The sequence below is a fragment of the Brachycentrus maculatus genome, unplaced genomic scaffold (genome assembly GCF_059751285.1).
Source record: "Brachycentrus maculatus isolate JH-2025_06_01 unplaced genomic scaffold, ASM5975128v1 h1tg000190l, whole genome shotgun sequence".
NCBI lineage: Eukaryota > Metazoa > Arthropoda > Insecta > Trichoptera > Brachycentridae > Brachycentrus > Brachycentrus maculatus.
This window is the reverse complement of record NW_028280941.1, coordinates 1,195,546-1,215,590: the sequence shown is the minus strand read 5'-3', so window position 1 is coordinate 1,215,590 and position 20,045 is coordinate 1,195,546. Positions and strand designations below refer to the sequence as shown.

General features: G+C 31.1%; 1 protein-coding gene across 3 annotated transcripts in view; it reads right to left on the bottom strand.

Annotated features, from left to right (window-relative positions):
• Nucleotides 1–11,205, bottom strand: part of LOC148307761 (uncharacterized) — a 34,498-nt gene extending 23,293 nt beyond the window's left edge. For all 3 annotated transcript variants that reach the window (XM_088262903.1, XM_088262904.1, XM_088262905.1), the window contains exons 1-3: nucleotides 11,053–11,205; nucleotides 10,716–10,802; nucleotides 4,038–5,127 (exon numbers count right to left, since the gene is read on the bottom strand). In XM_088262903.1, the coding sequence (XP_088119029.1) occupies nucleotides 4,038–4,190 (153 nt within the window). In that variant the 5' untranslated portion in view covers nucleotides 4,191–5,127; nucleotides 10,716–10,802; nucleotides 11,053–11,205. The remainder of the gene's footprint in view (nucleotides 1–4,037; nucleotides 5,128–10,715; nucleotides 10,803–11,052) is intronic.
• Nucleotides 11,206–20,045: the final 8,840 nt, after the last annotated feature.

Genomic DNA, 20,045 nt, shown 5'->3' with positions numbered 1-20,045 from the left:
TTTATATATATATATATATATATATATATATATATATATATATATATATACATTTATATATATATATATATATATATATATATATATATATATATATATATATATATATATATATATATATATATTGATACAATGGCAGTGTTAGTTATATATCTACTAATAAAATTAAACAAGTAAAAATTTCGACCGCCTTCTATGGGCATGGTTAAGAATTCATTTTTAAATTATTTATTATTAAGTTTATTAGTTTCCTTAGAAAATTCTCCTTACCTTTTATGTACAAGGATTTATAGCATATATAGTTTATATGGCTTAAAAAATGATACTAGATGTCTATAGTTAATAATAAAAAAATAAGGTCAATCCCTAAAAACAATACAATTGATTCAACAATGCAATAGATACTATGGATTCAATATCTTAACGGTTAAGGATTCACGTTCTAATTATTTACAAAGATGGTTGGTGTAATTGGTAAGAATTTAATTGAGGTCGTGAAGTGATTACATTCGATAGGGTACGACTAATGATTAATTTTCCGACTAATTTAACGGTCCGGTTAGCTCAATAGGTTAGAGAAGGTTTCGAGTTCGAGTCCGGGTTCGACCGAGTCCTGGAGTAGGCTATTATTTAGTTCTTAAGTATAATCATTTCTCGCGAGACAAACGACGAATTTACAAAAAGAATTCGGAAGAAATTTAATCAAATAAATATGTAATTATTTAAAGGTTGAAATTATTAAAGAAAACACTTATTTTTTTACCACTTGAGTTTATTTAAGACTTTCATTAATTGATTCTGAGTTATTTAATAAAACTAGTTTCGGAAACTAAGCTTCCATCTTCAGGTCTAAATGTAAACTAAAAGATAATAAATAATTGTTATTGTCTTAAATAAACTCAAGTGGTAAAAAAACAACCGTTTTCTTTAATAATTTCAACATGTCTTACCACAAAGTAAATGCCGAAACAATAAATAAAATATTTAATGGTTCATTTCATGAATAGTAAACACGTTATTATTTGTAAACATTGCGAAGTTAACAAAAGGAGTAAAATTTGAGAAGTAAAAGAAAATAACAATTGAAGAATTTATATACAACAAAAAGATAACTCTCTAATTGTCGATTAATTTATTTTCAATGTTGTAAAACAGTGGTTCTCAATCATTTTTGACGATGGGTTTTGAACCCTTCCGAAACACTAAATATTTCATAAAGCCTTAAAATAAGCAAAATCTTGTTTTACGTTCATTATGTAATTATAATTATTATTCAACGACAATCATAACACTACTGTAAATCATAACGTACTGTAATCACACTGTATTGATTTCACTGCTCCTGTAAGAGCAAACTCTGTAATCTAACAAAAGAGAAGATGAAGAGAAGAATATTCAAGTGCAAATTAATAAAATTCTTTCCATTTAGTGTTGAAATTATTTCCATTAATTAGGAGGTACGATGTTTAATCTTTGAATAACTGGATAACCTTGATATCCTTGAATAAGAGGCCTTGCGAAGTCCCAGGGCTCCAAGGAGCACACTTTGAGAACCTCTAAGTAAAAATATTTAGTTGGCTACATATCAAGATGATGAAAAATTAATAACTTTTCAACATTTATGTAATGTTTACGATTTGAAATCTTGTTTACTTCCTGCGTATACATTGAAAACGAATAAATTTTGACACCATTCCAGACGAGACACGCCTATACTAAAAACAACGTAAGCTCCAAGTACGCTGAAGTAAATAAGATTTAATTTGAAGTAAAAAAATACGTATCTGGGCGAGTGAAATGAAGATCAAGCCCGGGAAAACTTTTTTCATTGAGAAATTCTCAAATACGAAAGAATGAGTAAATAAAAATAAATGGCAAACATTTTTGTAGAATTTTTGGCATGTGTGCAACTTTTTATTATTTTTTATTACGATCGTTGTATTATTACATCGGTGGAAACAAAATAAAACCAGCTGAAAACATGTCGGAATAATATCTGACGCAAATTATGTTACGGATGTTATCGAGGGTACTGCATTTAGAAGTACCCTGGACACCCTCCAAATAAAATGTTTATGATTCAAAAAGTAGTTAAATTTTCAACAATATATTTAAAAAAAATTAAAAACGATTATCTCGGTAAGTTCTTCGGTGGAAAACTCATAAAAAATGAGCAATTTTTTTTTATTATTATTAATATTTAAAGTATTTACTTTGTGATTTATTTAAAAATTAAAATATATCGCTTACTCCTTTCAACAAAGTCATATATCGAAAAATTGATTTTTCATGAGATCATTTTTAAAGTTTAAGAATATAATAAAATGTATTAAAAATAAATATCAAACCACTTATTGAACTTTTTACTCCGCAACAGATCTTTTTAGGTTAAATCTGAAGGTTTTTTCTGCATTTAAAATTATGAAGTTTATTTTTTTTTAAATTAAACGATAAATATTCTTCAAAATGCAAAAACAACACTTTCTGCCCTGTAGCGCGTAAATATTAAGTTAAAAATATGCCGCTTTTGCTGGGATATAGTACATTTTCTGGGCATTCCGAAAACATGCACCACTGAAAATTGACAATTTTTTATAAATGACGTTGTTGAAAGGAGTGAGCGATATGTGTGCCTGTGTGCGACCTATCATGACATATGGGATCGAATGCTGAGCGGGAACCGCATAGCAAAAAAAATGCGCCAAGAGTGTCAGAAATGAAGACTCTAAGGAGCGTATCTGGCAAGAGTCTACGAGATAGAATGAGGAACAACAGGATAAGAGAAATACGTTGTAAATAAATTAACTGATCGAATTATAAGCTAAAATAAATTGAAAATCATGTTTTCTGGCGTTACTCATGTATGTGAATATAATCCAGGATTCTGACCTCACATACAAATGGAAAGAGTCTCTGCTTAATAAAGGCTTTCCTCCTCCCACCATAGATGGCTATTGTGAACTCGCGCATACTGTGTTACGAGTTTTATCAATATATCTAGAAGATTCAAGAGTTTGAGTAGTGTGGTTTTCAATCATGGGTAGACATGGTGAATGTTACACGTGAGTAAAGTGATCACTTAACCAAGCCTATGACGGTCGTAAGCTCTGTAAATACCCAGAATTTCATATTCTTCTTCATCTATGGTGAGATGTCAAAATATGATAGATGTCAAAGATGTGTCGGGCTGTGGTCCCGTGGTTAGTTCCGCGGTTAGTCTTGAGTCAGAGTTTCTTGGTTCGAACCCACTTTACCACAAATTGATAACTATTTTTAAATGCCCAGACTTCCATATTCTTCTTCATCAATGTTGAGATGTTAGAAAAAAAATTGATGAAGCATTATTTGAGATTTTTCTGAAGAGCTTCAAAGACCATGGCAGTTGTAAGTAGTTAGGCTCTGTCACAATGACAGTGGCGACCTGCCTACCTGCTGGCCCGGCTCTGCCCGGGTCTGCGTGGGAGGATCAAAAGTTGGCCGAGAGACGTGACCATGTAGAGTGAATGCCATCCGTACCTGTTTACGTGGTTGGTTTAGTGACTTAGTCTTGGAGCCGTCTGAATCACACGCAGGTTTAATATTCAACCGTAATAATGATCAAAACATAAGCGAGTAGGTTCATGCGGAAAAGATTTATGAAGAAAAAAAGCGGTTTTAAAATTTCGATAATAGTCACTTTCGTTCAGCAAATTCGATTTCTTGTAAATTTATCTAGTCAATATTATAAATACGTTTATATTTCAAATCATCTTATGAGTTTTAAAGGGGACTTTCAATATATATAAAGCGTATAATACTTCAAAATACCGTATTTAAAGGAACAAGATTTTTTTAATAAAACATTTTATGGCTATGTAAATTGCATTCGATTGCAAAATGTTCACCTCTACACAATATCAATATTTTTTTCGTAACCTATGAAAATTAAAAAGCAAATGGATGGCATAAATGATTAACGTTGGACAGAGGGTCGAATTTAATCCTAAAATATCAAATAGTTTTTTCACGATTAATTTATGGTATTAATTAATATTTACCTGATGGGCATGATGATTGAAATGCTGGTGATGGGACTGCGGGCGTACGAAGCTCCTTTCCCTCATGATGGCCTGTGCCGGCAGATCGGGGAGACGGTAACTCCTTTGGATAGAAGCACCTCCTCCTCCATTCTGTTGTTCCGAGGAGTTCATCTTGCCACCCTCAACGGTAACTCAACGGCGACAATATCCTCTTGGACTAGACGCACAGGCAGGTATTAGATTGAGCACCTGGCTACTAATTTTCAAAATTCACTGGCCGAAAAATGCGTCAAAATACTAATTTTATGCACTGCCGCTAGATGTCTCCGCATATCACTGACAGGAAAATTGGCGCGAACTTTGGGAAAATTAACCGGTAGGTACTTTATTGAGTATTATTTGGCTGGTAAACATTAAAATCAAATGCCAAAAAATATTATTTTATGTGAAAATAACAATTTCTCTCACTTTCGCTGTTGTCTGCACTTCACTCTAAAAAAAAATTAGGGAAACAACTTTTATTTAAAGATCATACTTCTTATGCAACGTTTAGATCTAAAATAATCCGCTGCGGTAGTTTGATAATGAAATTGGCTAATTGCAACGTCGCGTGTTTATTACCCAGATTTCACATAAAATCTCTAGAGAAGATACACTGCGAAAATCGCCACTTTGCTAGCACCATTAACGATATGATTCACTTTCTCGCAATAAGCGATGGGGCTCGTCATGCATAAATACGACAAGCCTTGCACATACCATCAAATCTTTTTCAGCTTAAATAGTCCGATCTTCCTAGGATGCACTAGAAATTGACTAGTATTTGTTAATCTAATACACTTAATTTAGCAGCACAAAACGATAAAAACCCAGTTAAAACTAATTTGACGCGTAACGTCGAAAGTTTTGGTGTTTCTTTATAAGGCTAGCACCAAATTGAGCACTTTATCAGATAGCGGACGAGGCTGATTTGATTAATCATAAATTAATATTCTTCAGAGCTGCGAGGTTCTCTGCTGAGAACGTTCTGTTAGCTGTGAGTGCATCGCTTGCCGTATGCACCTCGGCCCTGCAGAAAAATGTATCTGATGGGCGGAGCATCCGTGTTCTGAAACAATGCATAATATTTAAACATAAATATGACACTATATAGATATATGCATAGTTGTATGATGATTTTCGAATGGTAACATAAGGAAAGAATACAAGGCTGATATGAGCCCTGTAAATACATACATCAACGAAAACTAAACTGGCAGTGCACAAAGGAGTCTTGCTTCCAACCCTGATGTGTGGGTGTGAAGCATAGAGTTTGCAAAAAAGAATGAAAGTAGACTAATTGTAGTCGAAATGCAATATCTGAGACAAGTGTGCGTCAAAACGGTGTACGGCAGATGTTCCAATGGTGAAATAAGGAAATAATGCAAGGCTGAGATAAGCATTATCGATAACATTAGGAAAGGCGTGTTGAGTTGGTTTGGGCATGTGAATCGAATGAGTAAAGACAGAATAATAAAAGAAATTTATGAGGTTACTATGGTTGGCAAAAGAAGCAGAGATAGACCGAGGAAAACATAGTTTCATAAAGTTTTTCAAATACTTGAAAGTGGTCAGGTCAGGAGTCGGAATAATCGTCGGGTACGTTTGAGGCTGTCCTCAGCTTTTGTAAAATTAGAAATATTTTTAATGTGATTTCTCTTTTCTTTCTTTTATATTCAAACAGACTGAACCACGGCTAGTTATAAAAACGTTATAATAAATAAATATTCTGGTTATCATAATAGTGTGATCATTTACTTATTTACATTTATCGATACCTGGAAACGGTTGCAATTTAGATTGTTAACTAACATTTATGAAGGCAAATTGATTGATATAGCACTTCAGGTGCCAGTCCAGGGTATCATTAAATGCACGTAAAAGTGAAAAATCTCGATCGAACACGGAATCTCCAGCACGGTAGAGAAACGAGTTTACTACTAAACCACGGAAGCGGACTATGAGATTGATACTAATAATATTATCTACCATAGGTACCATATTCCGTCCTCTGAAGCTTGAAGTGTAATGGAGTGGCAAATTGAGACAAGACAGAAAACCATTTAACCATTTTAAACCTACACATTGTATTGAAATAAAAAAAATACTTTCAAACGTACTTCAGTAGAAATAAATCTAGTAGTTTTTATAAATTTCTCCGGTCAGATGATATCGCGATGAATTGGATATTTGTAAACAAAATTAAGCAAATAACACACACATATATATATATATATATATATATATATATATATATATATATATATATATATATATATATATATATATATATATATATATATATATATATATATATACATATATATATATATACATATATATATACATATATATATATATATATATATATATATATATATATATATATATATGTATATATATATATATATATATATATATATATATATATATATATATATATATATATATATATATATAAATATATATATATATATATATATATATATATATATATATATATATATATATATTTACATACATATATATATATATATATATATATATATATATAAATATATATATATATATATATATATTTTATACATATATACATATATATATATACATATATATATATATATATATATATATATATATATATATATATATATATATATATATATATATACATATATATATACATATATACATATATATATACATATATATATATATATATATATATATATATATTTATATATATATATATATATATATATATATATATATATGTATATATATATGTATATATATATGTATATATATATGTATATATATATTTATATATATATATATATATATATATATATATATATATATATATATATATATATATATATATATATATATATATATATATATATATATATATATATATATATATATATATATATATATATATATATATATATATATATATATATATATATATATGTATATATATATATATATATATATATATATATATATATATATATATATATATATATATATATATATATATATATATATATATATATATATATATATATATATATATATATATATATATATATATATATATATATATATGAAAGTCTGGGTATGAATAAGGCTAACGACTGGTCATCCGCTGGTTTAAGTGATTACTTTATACACTGTGTATCATTCGTCATTCTATCTATAAATGACAACCACATTACTGAAATTTCCATTAACTAACTTATTTCATCCATAGATGTAGACGAAAAGTTTTTTTCAGCAGAAAAACGTGTGTGTTCTTCCTTCATATATACAATTTTGAGAAATAAACCATCCAATGACAAGTCGGGTGTTAAAATTTTGGAGTATGCAGTTATTTTTCTTAGATATAATCGATTTAATTACCTAGTCTAGATAATATCATCTAAACTTCTATTCCTTATAATAATTTCAAAATATTTGTTCATTTTTCTTTTCAGTGTCATACTGACAATACTGAAAAACAGCCGGTCTTAAAATAACATAGTCATTAGAAGTAATAGTCCAGTAATGTTTACACTTAGATGAAGCTTTATGTTTCCACTGTAATTCCAGCCGAGAAAGATATTTGTCCAACTATATATTGTTTCAAATATTTCATAAACACACTCAAAGTTGTGGAAACTTCGCGAACTGCAGATAGTAGAATACACTCGGACAAATCCGTGGGATACTTTCACTTTGAAAACAATAAAAAATAACAGAAAAGTGCATCCATTTTATAACGAAATTAGATTTCATTGTGGTTCAGGTATCGAATAACAAAATGGAAAGTTAACCTTGAAATTTCTCAAGATATACAGCTACCCAACCACATAACATATTCATTATAATCAAATCATATCGGAGAAACACGAAATGGGATACATGCGCCTATTTTTTTTTATCGAACCGAACTTATAAAATAACGTTTTGAATATTGAAAGCATTAACTTTGTGGATCATATTGATATATTATTTTGAGAAATAAAAATTATTTGTTTTTTGATCCACTCTCATTTTTCTTAACAACCAACAAGTTTGCCCTCTTCAGGGATTAATTTATGACTTTAGTCATAGCTTTACTCCGGAGAGTATGTATATTTTTAAAAAATCTGTGATTATTACATTTTTTTAATACCCACTAATGTAGAAATTTATTAAAAAATAGAATTAAAATATCCATTAAAATCTATGAATGATAAAATAAATCTATGAATGATAAAATAATGAATGAATTTACTGACCAAAGTTTATTAACAATGGTCAATAAACTTTGGTCATAAAATAAACAAAATACGAATTATTCAATGACTAAATAATTAATGAAATTTTCAAAAAGGAATAGGAGGTCCTACACAAAAAAATAATATTTTATTTTTAATTTTTAATGTGCATGTCGCCCATTGTATTTTTTTAAGGTGTTCCTGACGCCTTCGCGTTTGATTATGAAAGAATATCGCAAAATCTGTCGTAGAAACATAGCATATCCGCGGAGGCGGTGACAAGTATTATATAAATACTCGTATGTTTTAGGCGTTCGTCATGTTGGTGAGTAAACCAGCGAAATAAGCAACTGCACTCACCTCATGACTCGGCCGGCTACTATACGCGAGCACACATCATATAACACGATCATAATGTGTGCATACAACACGAGTAAAGCAGCTAGGTTCATGCAGCATTGCGCTATATACGCGCACCTTGGATCTCCAAAGCAAAGTGCAAATAACCGTCGCTAATTGAATATCTCGCTATAAGTGCAGAACTGAATCTTGGAAATAAATGCTTTTTTTTCTTTACAACATTTTGAGTGTGTCCAAATACTTCACAAGTCTGGTTTTTATCCTCTTAGTAGTATTTTTATATTTTGACATATCGCTCACTCCTTTCAACAACGTCTTGTATAAAAAAACTTGATTTTTCAGGAGATCGTTTTTAAACTTAAAGAATATAATAAAATGTATTAAAAATAAATATCAAGCCACTTATTGAACTTTTTACTGTGCAACAGATCTTTTTATGTAAAACCTGAATGTTTTTACTCCATTTGAAAAATATTTAGTATATTTAAAAAAATAATCAAACATTACCTTTTTTTTCAAAATGCAAAAACAACACTTTCTGCCGTGTAGCGGGTAAATATTAAGTTAAAAATATGCCGCTTTTGCTGGGATATAGAACATTTTCTGGGCATTCCGAAAACATGCACAACTGAAAATTGACGTTTTTTGATATATGACGTTGTTGAAAGGAGTAAGCGATATCAACATAGATGAAGAAGAATATGGAAGTCAGGATATTTACAGGGTTTATGACTTATCATAAGGTGGTTGAGTGATCACTTTTTACAAGCGTAACATTCACCAATTCTACATATGATTGACAGCCACCTTTAATTTTATTTTCAAAGTTCAAAGATTTACATTATGATTTTATAGATATCTACTGTAAAGAAAAGAAAGCAAATATACTTTGGCTATTTTATGAGTCGAGAGAAATACGAAGCTATATGTATTAGGTTATAGGGCAAAGTGGAAAGTAAGTAGCATAGGAAGAAGGCGTATACGAAGGAAATAACGAGTCTAAGTTACTGTTCAGAGCGCCTGCAGACAAACTACAAATTGCCATGATGATTGCTACCTTCAGAGTGGAGTGGCACAATATTGAGAAGACTTGTGAAGAACTCTCAAAGAAAATATTTTAACATTTCAATAGTAAAACGTTATTGAAATTAAATTTACAATCGTTACTTTTATAATTATATAAATATGTATATCATTCAAAAGTTTATGGTATATTCGTATATCTATAGAAATAAACGAGTACAGTACATGAAAATACTACGTATTAATCCATCAAAGATATTTTTTTAATGTAATTTTCAGTGGGTGCTCAATTAATATTTTGAAAATGACAAAATATATTCTCTTTCTCTCCCTTTTTCGCTCCCAATAGTGCATAGGGCACTGCATCATATAGAAGTAATTTAATCTTGATTGTTATCAATACATGAAAGAAAGGTGATCAGCCCAGCGTTTCAACGTATGATTTAAAAATATATTCGAGTGAAAAATGACTTACTTTTATTAATTTTTACCTCCCTGCGAATCAAACCCGGGACTTTCAACATGGCAGCTCAACGTGTTGACCATCACGCTATAAAGTCAGACGAAAAGTCTTCTTCTACTTCTAACCCTTATCCGCACCCCATGGTGCATAGGACACTGCATCGTATGGAAGCAGTGTTATCTTTATTGTTCAATACACGAAGGAAAGGTGATTAGCCTTCCGCTTCAGGTACCAGTCCACGGAGTCCAGGGTCATATTAAATAAATATTAGAGTGAAAAATCAATAATATTTATTTTTACCCTCTTGGGAATCGAAGACAAAATATACGCACGGAAAAATTCAAACACTAACGCCCGACTTATTTGAGACCATAATTGGAAATTGATCGGAAAATATAAAAAATGGTTGTTGCACAATGTGACAATTGGAGTCACCTGAGTAAATGTTTACCTTCAGTATCTAAAAGAAACAGGTTGTTGACATATTGCGTATGATATCATTATGCAAATACGTTTGCAGATTTGCCGAGCGCGCAGAAAAGCAAAGAATTTAATTATTTTTACCTTCGGAGAAGATTCCGTCAGCTGTGTTCGTCGTAGGTGAAAAATCCTCACGATTGCTTGGCCTTTTCGTTTAATTCGTAAATATCACTGCAATAAGAAAAACGGGGTTAGCGCATAACGTGAAAAATAAATGCGAACGACGGAATAGAATAGGTTTCGATAAGCACTGAGCGAGTGGCACATCGAAAAGCTAACGAAAATAATGTTCGTACAACCGGGGTCTAAAATTAGCGGAGGAGGAAATAACCCACAGTCAATGTCTGCGCGCATAGTATTGTGTATACAAACTTTAAAAATATGCCCGAGTTGTTTAGGGAAACGTTTCGAAATCACTTACCAGGTTGCGTCGGGCGCTGTCGATTTTTTCGTTTATTTCCCCGCCAGAATATAGAGCCCCTTCCGTTTCCGTCAAGTTTTTCCGAGTTCGAGGGGGAGTTTTGGGTCAGCGCCCGCGGAGACCGTGCGTCGTTCGCGCCTGCCGGTTGGCAGTGCCGTCAGAGCTCAGTCGGCACTCCAAGCTTAACAAGACAGTAGCATCAACACATCTCTGTCGTTTTCTCTCTAAAGAACAACAACCAAGATAAAAAGAGAAAGCTATAGCGTAACAATAACGTAAAAAGAAATAGAGTACATAATGTAGAGCGCTATCTCTGTCTTTCAGTGTGATTCATTCGGATAATAGTTTTAACTTATAAATTTGCAATTACTAAGCTTGCGATCTGTAATCTTTTCGCGCATGCGCAGCGCCCTTCTTGACTCCCGCGTAAACAAAGTTTGATCCGCTCCACGCAATTTTTAAAAACAAGCTAGTGACGCTCATCAAAATGTGACTACTTTGTGAAATGATTTTAGATAGTTAAATTTAAATATATTTATCCCTTTTCATAGCGAATAAAATATTTTTTCAGAGCACATTCGTGATTCATTTAAGTCTTTCTCGTCCGAATTTATCGACGTAAATTTTGCAAATAATAAAATACTTTTTATGTAGTGTTTTTCCTATACGACCGATTTATTTTGTCTACGCCTGCAATAGTATTTTTTCAGGTTTATTTGATTAGATTACTAACAAAGGCTTAATTTTTGTTAAATTAGTTGTGATATTAAAAAAATAAAATAAAATAACCATTTTCTAGGTTCATTGTGAAATAATAACTTAAATTTAATATATTTTGTATAAATACCAACAAATTATAGTTTTAAAATATAACCAACAAAATTTAATATTGCAAATGGAGAAAATATTATTTAATTCTTTGTTTCTTTAAATGAATGGCAGAAAAATGTTACATTAAAAATGGGACATTAAGGCTGAAATCTCAAACGTTCTAATTCAGAATTCAAACGACCGCGCCAGGGGCCGGACGTATTTCCACGCACTTTAAAAAATAATATACGAGTATGTTGGAATTTGATTTTTTTTTAGAATCTATATTGAAAAAATATTTTCACATTTCTTTAACTCCTTATCTTTCAATAACTCATCTTTTCAAAACTATATTTATTTGTTTCGTCGAATCAATACAAAAACGGTATTTTCAGGCCCAGTAAAATAATAATTTATAAGTCGCAACTTAATTTTCTCTATATCCAGGTTATATTTTGCGTAATTGATTTTTTTCTTAAAATACCGTTTTGTATTGAAAAAATACGTTTTTCTTCGAAATATTATATCGTTTTGATAAGAAAAGAGTTATTGATAGGCAAGGAGATAAAAAATGAGCAAAAATAAATTTTCAATATATATTCTAAAAAAACGGTCACATGCCAATATAAATTAAAAAAAATAAATTAGAGTCGAGAGACGTCTAGCCCTCAGCGCGGCCGAATGCGTTATAATTTAAACGCTCGAGATCTTAGACGTAAGTTATTCATTGTGATAATTTGGAAACAGGGAAAAAATCTTATTTCAGTTGTAAAAGGGTTAAACATGGATTCCTCTTGCGATAAAAGAGTGTTAAAGGATCATTACTTACGTATCTAAATTAGATCTGAATGCTATCATTGAGAAAAAATCCGATGCGTTCTAATAAATCTCTTCATTGCCTTTCATAACACGTTACATGACATGCCAATAGAAAATTGAACAGTGCCTACTCATACAAAACACCCGCCATTTCCGTGTATGTATTTTACACGTTTTCAGCATTATTTAAATACCGCTTGATGGTAGTTTTGTCTTCACTACATAGGTAAGTGCTGATAGGTGCTAAATGAACGCATTTTGCATGATTCATTATTTCAAACAAAGCCGTTTCATCACCAAGGGGCGGATGTCTATAAAATTCATAAGTATTTTTTTTACAAATAATTACGAACTGTCAAATATTACATTTAGTAATTCACAATAATACAGGTTTATAACTTTAAATTGATGTTTTACAATCCAAATTCGACACCTTACTAATAAAAATGGACATTTCACACATAACATAGGAGATTTTACAAAATAAATTGAAAGTTTTGTTATATTTTATTTTAAATAAAAAAAAATCAAAATAAATATTATTTTTTTACTACATGTACCGTCTTCGTGAATACCTGCCCATATATTTTATTAGTGAAAAAGTATCAGTTGCTTTTATATTTACAAATAAGTAATTTTAAAATGAACTAACTAGCCATCACGCCGCTTCCTAGCAGGGGTAGGCAGAGAGAATGGAACGCCTCATAATTCTCTATCTTTGCAAACAATCTTAGCATCTTCAAATCCATGTATCTCTTCACGTGTACCCGGTAATTGTGCTGACTGCTAACCTGGTCACATGTTTGATAACCTCGGTCTTCTTCTGCTCCTATTTCCAACTACATTCACCTCATAAATTTGTTTTGCTGTTTTTTCTTCACTCATTCGTTCCACACGTCCAAACCATTAGAACACACCTTTCTCATTTTTATCGATAATGCCTAATCCTTGGATTCTTTCCTTATTTCACCACTTCTTACATCGTTATGCCGAATGTTCGTCTGCACCCCAGTGCCTAAAGCGCAGGATTGATCACCTTGCCTCGGTGTAAGTAACGATCAAGATAATACTAGGTCAATACGATGGAGTGCCCTATGCACCATTAGGTACAGATAAGGGTTAGAAAAATATTAATTTGCAACATAATCATTAATAATTGGTGGAATAGCAAGTAAACAACGAAATACTTGATTGATCAAAATTTTTGTGAGTTCGTGAAATAATGAGCTATATTAACACGTTGATTGCCGGGCACGCGTAGAAGCGTAATCCGGCCCGTCAGCCGATGGCCAATAAAGCGTTACCGCGTGATAAATATTTACATTATGAAAATCTACTTAGATAATATTAAAACTAAAGACACACTTTACAAAATTAAATAAACACAATTTAAAAACATAAAAGCAAGCTCAAATAAAAATAATAATTCGGCCATCTTCTGAAATTCAGCTTTTCAGGTCGGCAATCAAAGTGTTAAAAAATATTTTGAGAAATCACCGTCTCATCAACTATACGCTACTATGGATAACGAAAAATAGTGAAGGACATTATAACATAAACCAAGCTAGGACACAAAATACCGAACCCTCTTCTAGTGGAACGGGAGGTCTGCTGACGACAGTCAACAGTGCGCCTTCTCCTGAGGAGTTTTACATGGTTTCCTCATAGCAATGAGCAAATGCTGAGAAGTTCCTGATTGGCCCACACTAGATTATCCCTCCTGTTCCCAACACAGATTTAAATGAAAACATATTAAATTAGCTAGAAGAAACAAAAATCCACTAAACGATATATAAACCTTGTACATAATAAACAAGGCAATTAATAAATGCAATTCCCATTTAAAAACGACAATAGACTGAAATAGGCAAAAAATATTTGGCGGGTATTTTTTCTATGGAAATAAATAATTTGAGTAACTCTGGTATTTTGTTTTTAGAAATAACCAGCAGTCTCTTTTATTTTAGAGACATTTCTGCAGGTGTGAGAGAACAAATATTCAAATATAAATTTCTAATTGGCCGGAATTTAAATCACTCGTAAACGAGTGAAGGTTTAATAATAAAATAAAAAATAAAAATGGCGGGAATCGAAGTCTTGATACTCGCATTCAAGCGTCTGCCCAACTATCACAGGACCAGTCGACTTTTTAATTGAAATATTTCGATGACTATCGATATTTTAATAAATATACATAAATATTTTAGAAACCCTGATATCTTGACGCGTCGGATGCCTGCCATTGTAGCAACCTACGCCCACGAATGGTCTCGCTTTATTAGGTAACGGATTACAATGAAAAATAAAAATATTACAGCTGAATCAATGCGCTAACAGTAAACCAACATTAAATATCGGAACAGCGCTATTCATGGACGTGGTTTATGTAAATATATCAAGGTACCTACCTAAATTGCGTTTTGTTTTGCCGGTGAAGGTTGACGTCAATTTTTTTTTTTTTACAATTCAATACAAATAAATATTGTGCCTTTTATTTAATGATATTACTTGTCAGTAGACATGGTCGGTCCGTGAATGACCGGATCTTTAAGGGGTAACTAGCGATCTGGATGATTCAGTATGCGTTCGGCTGCGCGGGAAGTCGGTCATGTCACTGCGCACGATTTAAAGAAATATATACTTGATTTAGACTTTTTTTTTAAAAATATATTTTGAAAAAATATTTTTACATTTTTTTTAACTCCTTACCTTTCAATAACTCTTCTTTTCAAAACCATATATTTATTTCGAAGAAAAACTTTTTCAGTACAAAAACGATATTTCAAGTAAAAATTTCAATTGTCAAATGTCGCTCGAGTATAAAGTAAATCACATTGTGATTTATCGCATATTGTGCTATCTTTGAGCTTTAATTTTTCTTGAAAAATAAAGATTTTGACGTTGGTATTGATATATGGGGATTTGATCTTAAGACTTTTTATATATCAGGATTTTTTTATTTGATGGGATTTTGAGTTTTTGGCATTTCATAATACCTTCTTCTTTAAACTCTTATCCGCACTCGATAGTGCATGGGGCACTGCATCGTATAAACAGTGTATCTTGATCGTTAACACATGAAGGAAAGGTGATCAGCCTCCGTTTCAGGTACCAGTCCAGGGTAACTTTGAATAAATATTTGAGTGAAAAAATCACTTATATTTATTTGCCCCCCCCTGAGAATCGAACCTGGGACCTCCAGTACGGTAGCCGAGCATGCTGACCTTTTAATAATACCACTTTGTATAAAATAAAATTCAATCAAATCTGACGGATAGGCTACTGGCTATAAGCTTCAATAAAAGACAAATAATATAGAAATGAATTGTTTTTATTAATAAAAGACACATTATCACTATTCTGTACAGTTTTAGAAAATAATTACTTAATAAATTAACTAGCAGAAACCACCAAGGAAAAATCTCACATATTTTGAATAAATTCAAACAAATTTTCCCACATTTATTTACACATTCCATTCTTACGCTCCAATAATAAAAATTAAGAAACGAAATGAAAATAAATTGTGAAACTTAAATGTTGAGGTTTTTAATTTTATTTATTCTAATGATCTTATAAAACTTAACATAATTTAAATAAAAACACATAAAATAAGTTATGATTAAAACTATCCCAGACCAATTAAATTTATCTATATGTATAAACTTACTTTACAACCGTATTTAAGAGTGAAAAAATGAATTTAAAATAACTTTAAAAATGCATACAATAAATTTTATGTGCAAAATTTTACAAACTCAGGGTTTGATTCTCAATAGAATTGGCTTAATTCTTCATATTCTGATCCTTATCTACACTCTATGGTGCACAAGGCACTCAATCGAATTGAAGTTGTGTAATTTGATCATTGATCTCACAAGGTTAGAATATATTCAAACAAGCAGAGACAGACAAAGTTAAGCTTGCTGATAATACTTATTCATGATTTAATATGTGTAATTAAGCCAGCCAATGTCGTGTCGTAAGCCCTATGAAGACTTCCATATTTCCTCTTCGTCTAAAATATATCAATCAACATAATCTTAGTATATTCTACAAATGAGGTAGCCAGCGATATTGACCTTGGAATACTAAACCCGCAGTATGATGTACAGTGGAACCTCTCATAACGACCATAATTCGTTCCAGAATCTTAATCATTAAGCGAAACATGTTTTGTTTTGACAGGCGCGAAAGTCCCGGCGCACAAGTGGATGTCGTGAAAAAGGGACTTGCCCTTTCTCTGTAACTCGTTGTGCGAAATGTCACTCGTTAAGGGAGCAACATAATTTTTTTTTTGGTATGTGAATTATTCATTATGAGAGGTTTCACTGTATTTGTATGCATAGGGCGAGAAGGAACAATTTGAGGTATTACAAACATTTTTGTGGTGGCGGTTACACTTATTTATACCTGAACATATGGGTTGTTGTGATCGTGAAATACAGCGGATACATCATGTACATCCGTATGGGTAGGGCGGTTAAATCTCAATCAACAAAATAAATACGTACATGGATTATGATATATAACTTATATGAGTCAACTACATATCACCCATTCCTTTCAACAACGTCATATATAAAAAAATTAGATTTTTTAGATCGTTTTTAAAGTTTAAAAATATGATAAAATGTATTAAAAATAAATATCAAGCCACTTATTAACTTTTTACTGTGCAACAGATCGTTTTAGGTAAAACCTGAAGGTTTTTCTCCATTTGAAAAATATTTAGTATTTAAAAAAAAATTATTAAACACTACCTTTTATTCAAAATGCAAAAACAACACTTTCTGCCCTGTAGAGGGTAAATATTAAGTTACAAATATGCCGCTTTTGCTGGGATATAGTACATTTGTTGGGCATTCTGAAAACATGCACAACTGAAAATAGACGATTTTTGATATATATATGACGTTGTTGAAAGGAGTGAGCATTATCTCCTATTATAGATCATAAAATAATCTCAACACTTTTGGTTGGTTGCTTTGTACAAATATTTTATACATAGTGCGCTGGAGAGGAATTTAAATGACGAAACTAAAAATAATTTTTATTAATTATCCTATTTGATTGCAGAAAGATACTGATTTATTTATCCTACTTTGGAATTAGTGCAATTTTATATAGGTTTTTTTAGTCACTTTGTTCAATACATTTGATGTTTAACTTAAATTTGTATGACACTATTTTTATGAAAATAAGCCTAATTAGCCCAAATAATGGCTGCAATGAAGTCCGAAACAGTAACAAGAAGTGCTAAATACACCATGGAGCCCACAAATCACTACCAACAATAGTATATCCATTTTAGTACATAAATAAATCTTTATTTTACTTTTAAATTAACCATGAAAATGTATAAAAATGCAGCATAAACTCATGAGACAAGAACCAAATGTGTTGATTTTAAAAATTACATATGTAAAGAGTTAGGGTGGTTTAAGGTTGGGTGTCTTTCTTGCCAACAACCAGTTACATTATTTAGTGAAACAATCTGATTTTTCTGATTTTTTTTTGCATCAAATTCATAAAAAATTTACAAGTTACTTTTTTTCATTACAAATAATTGTTTTCTGGATGATTGTGATGAAAAAACTAGAAAATCAATGATGACATTTGACACTGGTGTTGCAAGCAAAATAATTACATAGTTCTAATATAACCGCAACATGGCAAGGATTTTTTTAAAATTTCGTCGGGTTTACACCTGTGCGATATTTTGATGAAAGACATTATTTACTATGCCAATATGCCATGGAGTATGGATTAACTGCAGTTGTAACATAGTTGGAAAAAAATTTAAACAAAGAGCAGTTAATTTGAGGAAAATCAAACTTATTTTAACACATTATTCGCGAGACATGCTTAAGTGTATTTTACATACTGCTGGTAGAGAGCGGGAGACGATTACAAGTGTTCTATTTGCTTACTTTTGCGGAGCGCTGGGGATGCCAAAAAACCTTGTAGATAGGAATGGGTTTGCGGTTACTTGCGATGAGTACACTGAGGGTCGGGCGGCAGACTGTCCGAGCATAATAAGTGTCAGGGTAGAAAAAAAACGCCCGACAACAATGCGTTAACAAGAGAGCAATGTATACAAAGTCTATAATTAAAATGTAACTTTCTTTCAAAATCACTATAAATATTTTATTATATATTCTTATTATTAAACCATATCCGCTCCCTAGGTGGAGCATATTTAGTCCACAAACTGTCTCCAGGCTTTTCTGTCGGCTGCCAGCTCCCTTGCATTCTCCCAAGTCTGATCCGCGTCCCGAAGTTCTGACGAGAACTGCCGACGAATTGTCAGCAGTGGTCGTCCTGGGCGACGGGAACCTGATGCCTTGTAAAAGAGACAAGCTTGATTTCCAAGCTAACCGCTTCTTTATCAAGACTGATTTAGTATTAATCAGTCTTAATAAAGAAGCGATTAGCTTCGAAACCGGTAGACATTATATGTAATTAAGTTATAATAAAATGTTTATAGTGATTTTAAAACAAAGTTACATTTTAATTATAAAATTGGAAAATCACAAAGTTAGTGCTTCAAATATAAATTATATGTATACATAGTCATTTCACAATCAAATATTCTGGTAAACAATATTGGAATATTTAAATTAATAATAATTCATATTACAGCTGGAGTCATCTGTATTCACTAATTCATTCAATGTCTATGAAAATAACTACATCACCTCCTAAAAAAGGTTTCTATGCACTACAAAATAAATGTAACATTTATATCGATTTTATATTTACATATTTGATACTATTACAAAATATTTTATGTAACTTCTTGGTTACCCATTTTTCAAAATACTGGCATCCTTCATCTATTGCAAATTATGTCACATCAATCGAACATCTACTGAATAAGCGAACCCCTAGATAAACCTAGGAATATCTGCTTTTTATTTAGTTCAAATCGCAACTATAGTATATTACGCATTCATATCTGATTGGCAGTGTAAATAAGGGGAATTTAACAGTCTTTATTATTTATTGCTTATATATTTCACCCGAAAAATAGGGTCTTTTCACATAATTACTTTGTATTTATTTAAAAAATAAACCACAACATTACAAGGATGACTGGATTTTTTAATTATTATTTTTAAACATTGATGATTTTTTTTTTAAATTACATTTTGTCATCTAACATTGATGAACAATATGGAAGTCTGCGTTTTTATAGGACTTATGACCTGTCTGTCATAGATTGGTTAAGTGATCACTGAATTTTATCACATAAATCTCATGAAATAAATAAATCTCATTTTTTTCACTCTAATATTTATTCAATATTACACTGGACTGGTACCTGAAGTGGAGGGCTGATCACCTTTACTTCATGTGTA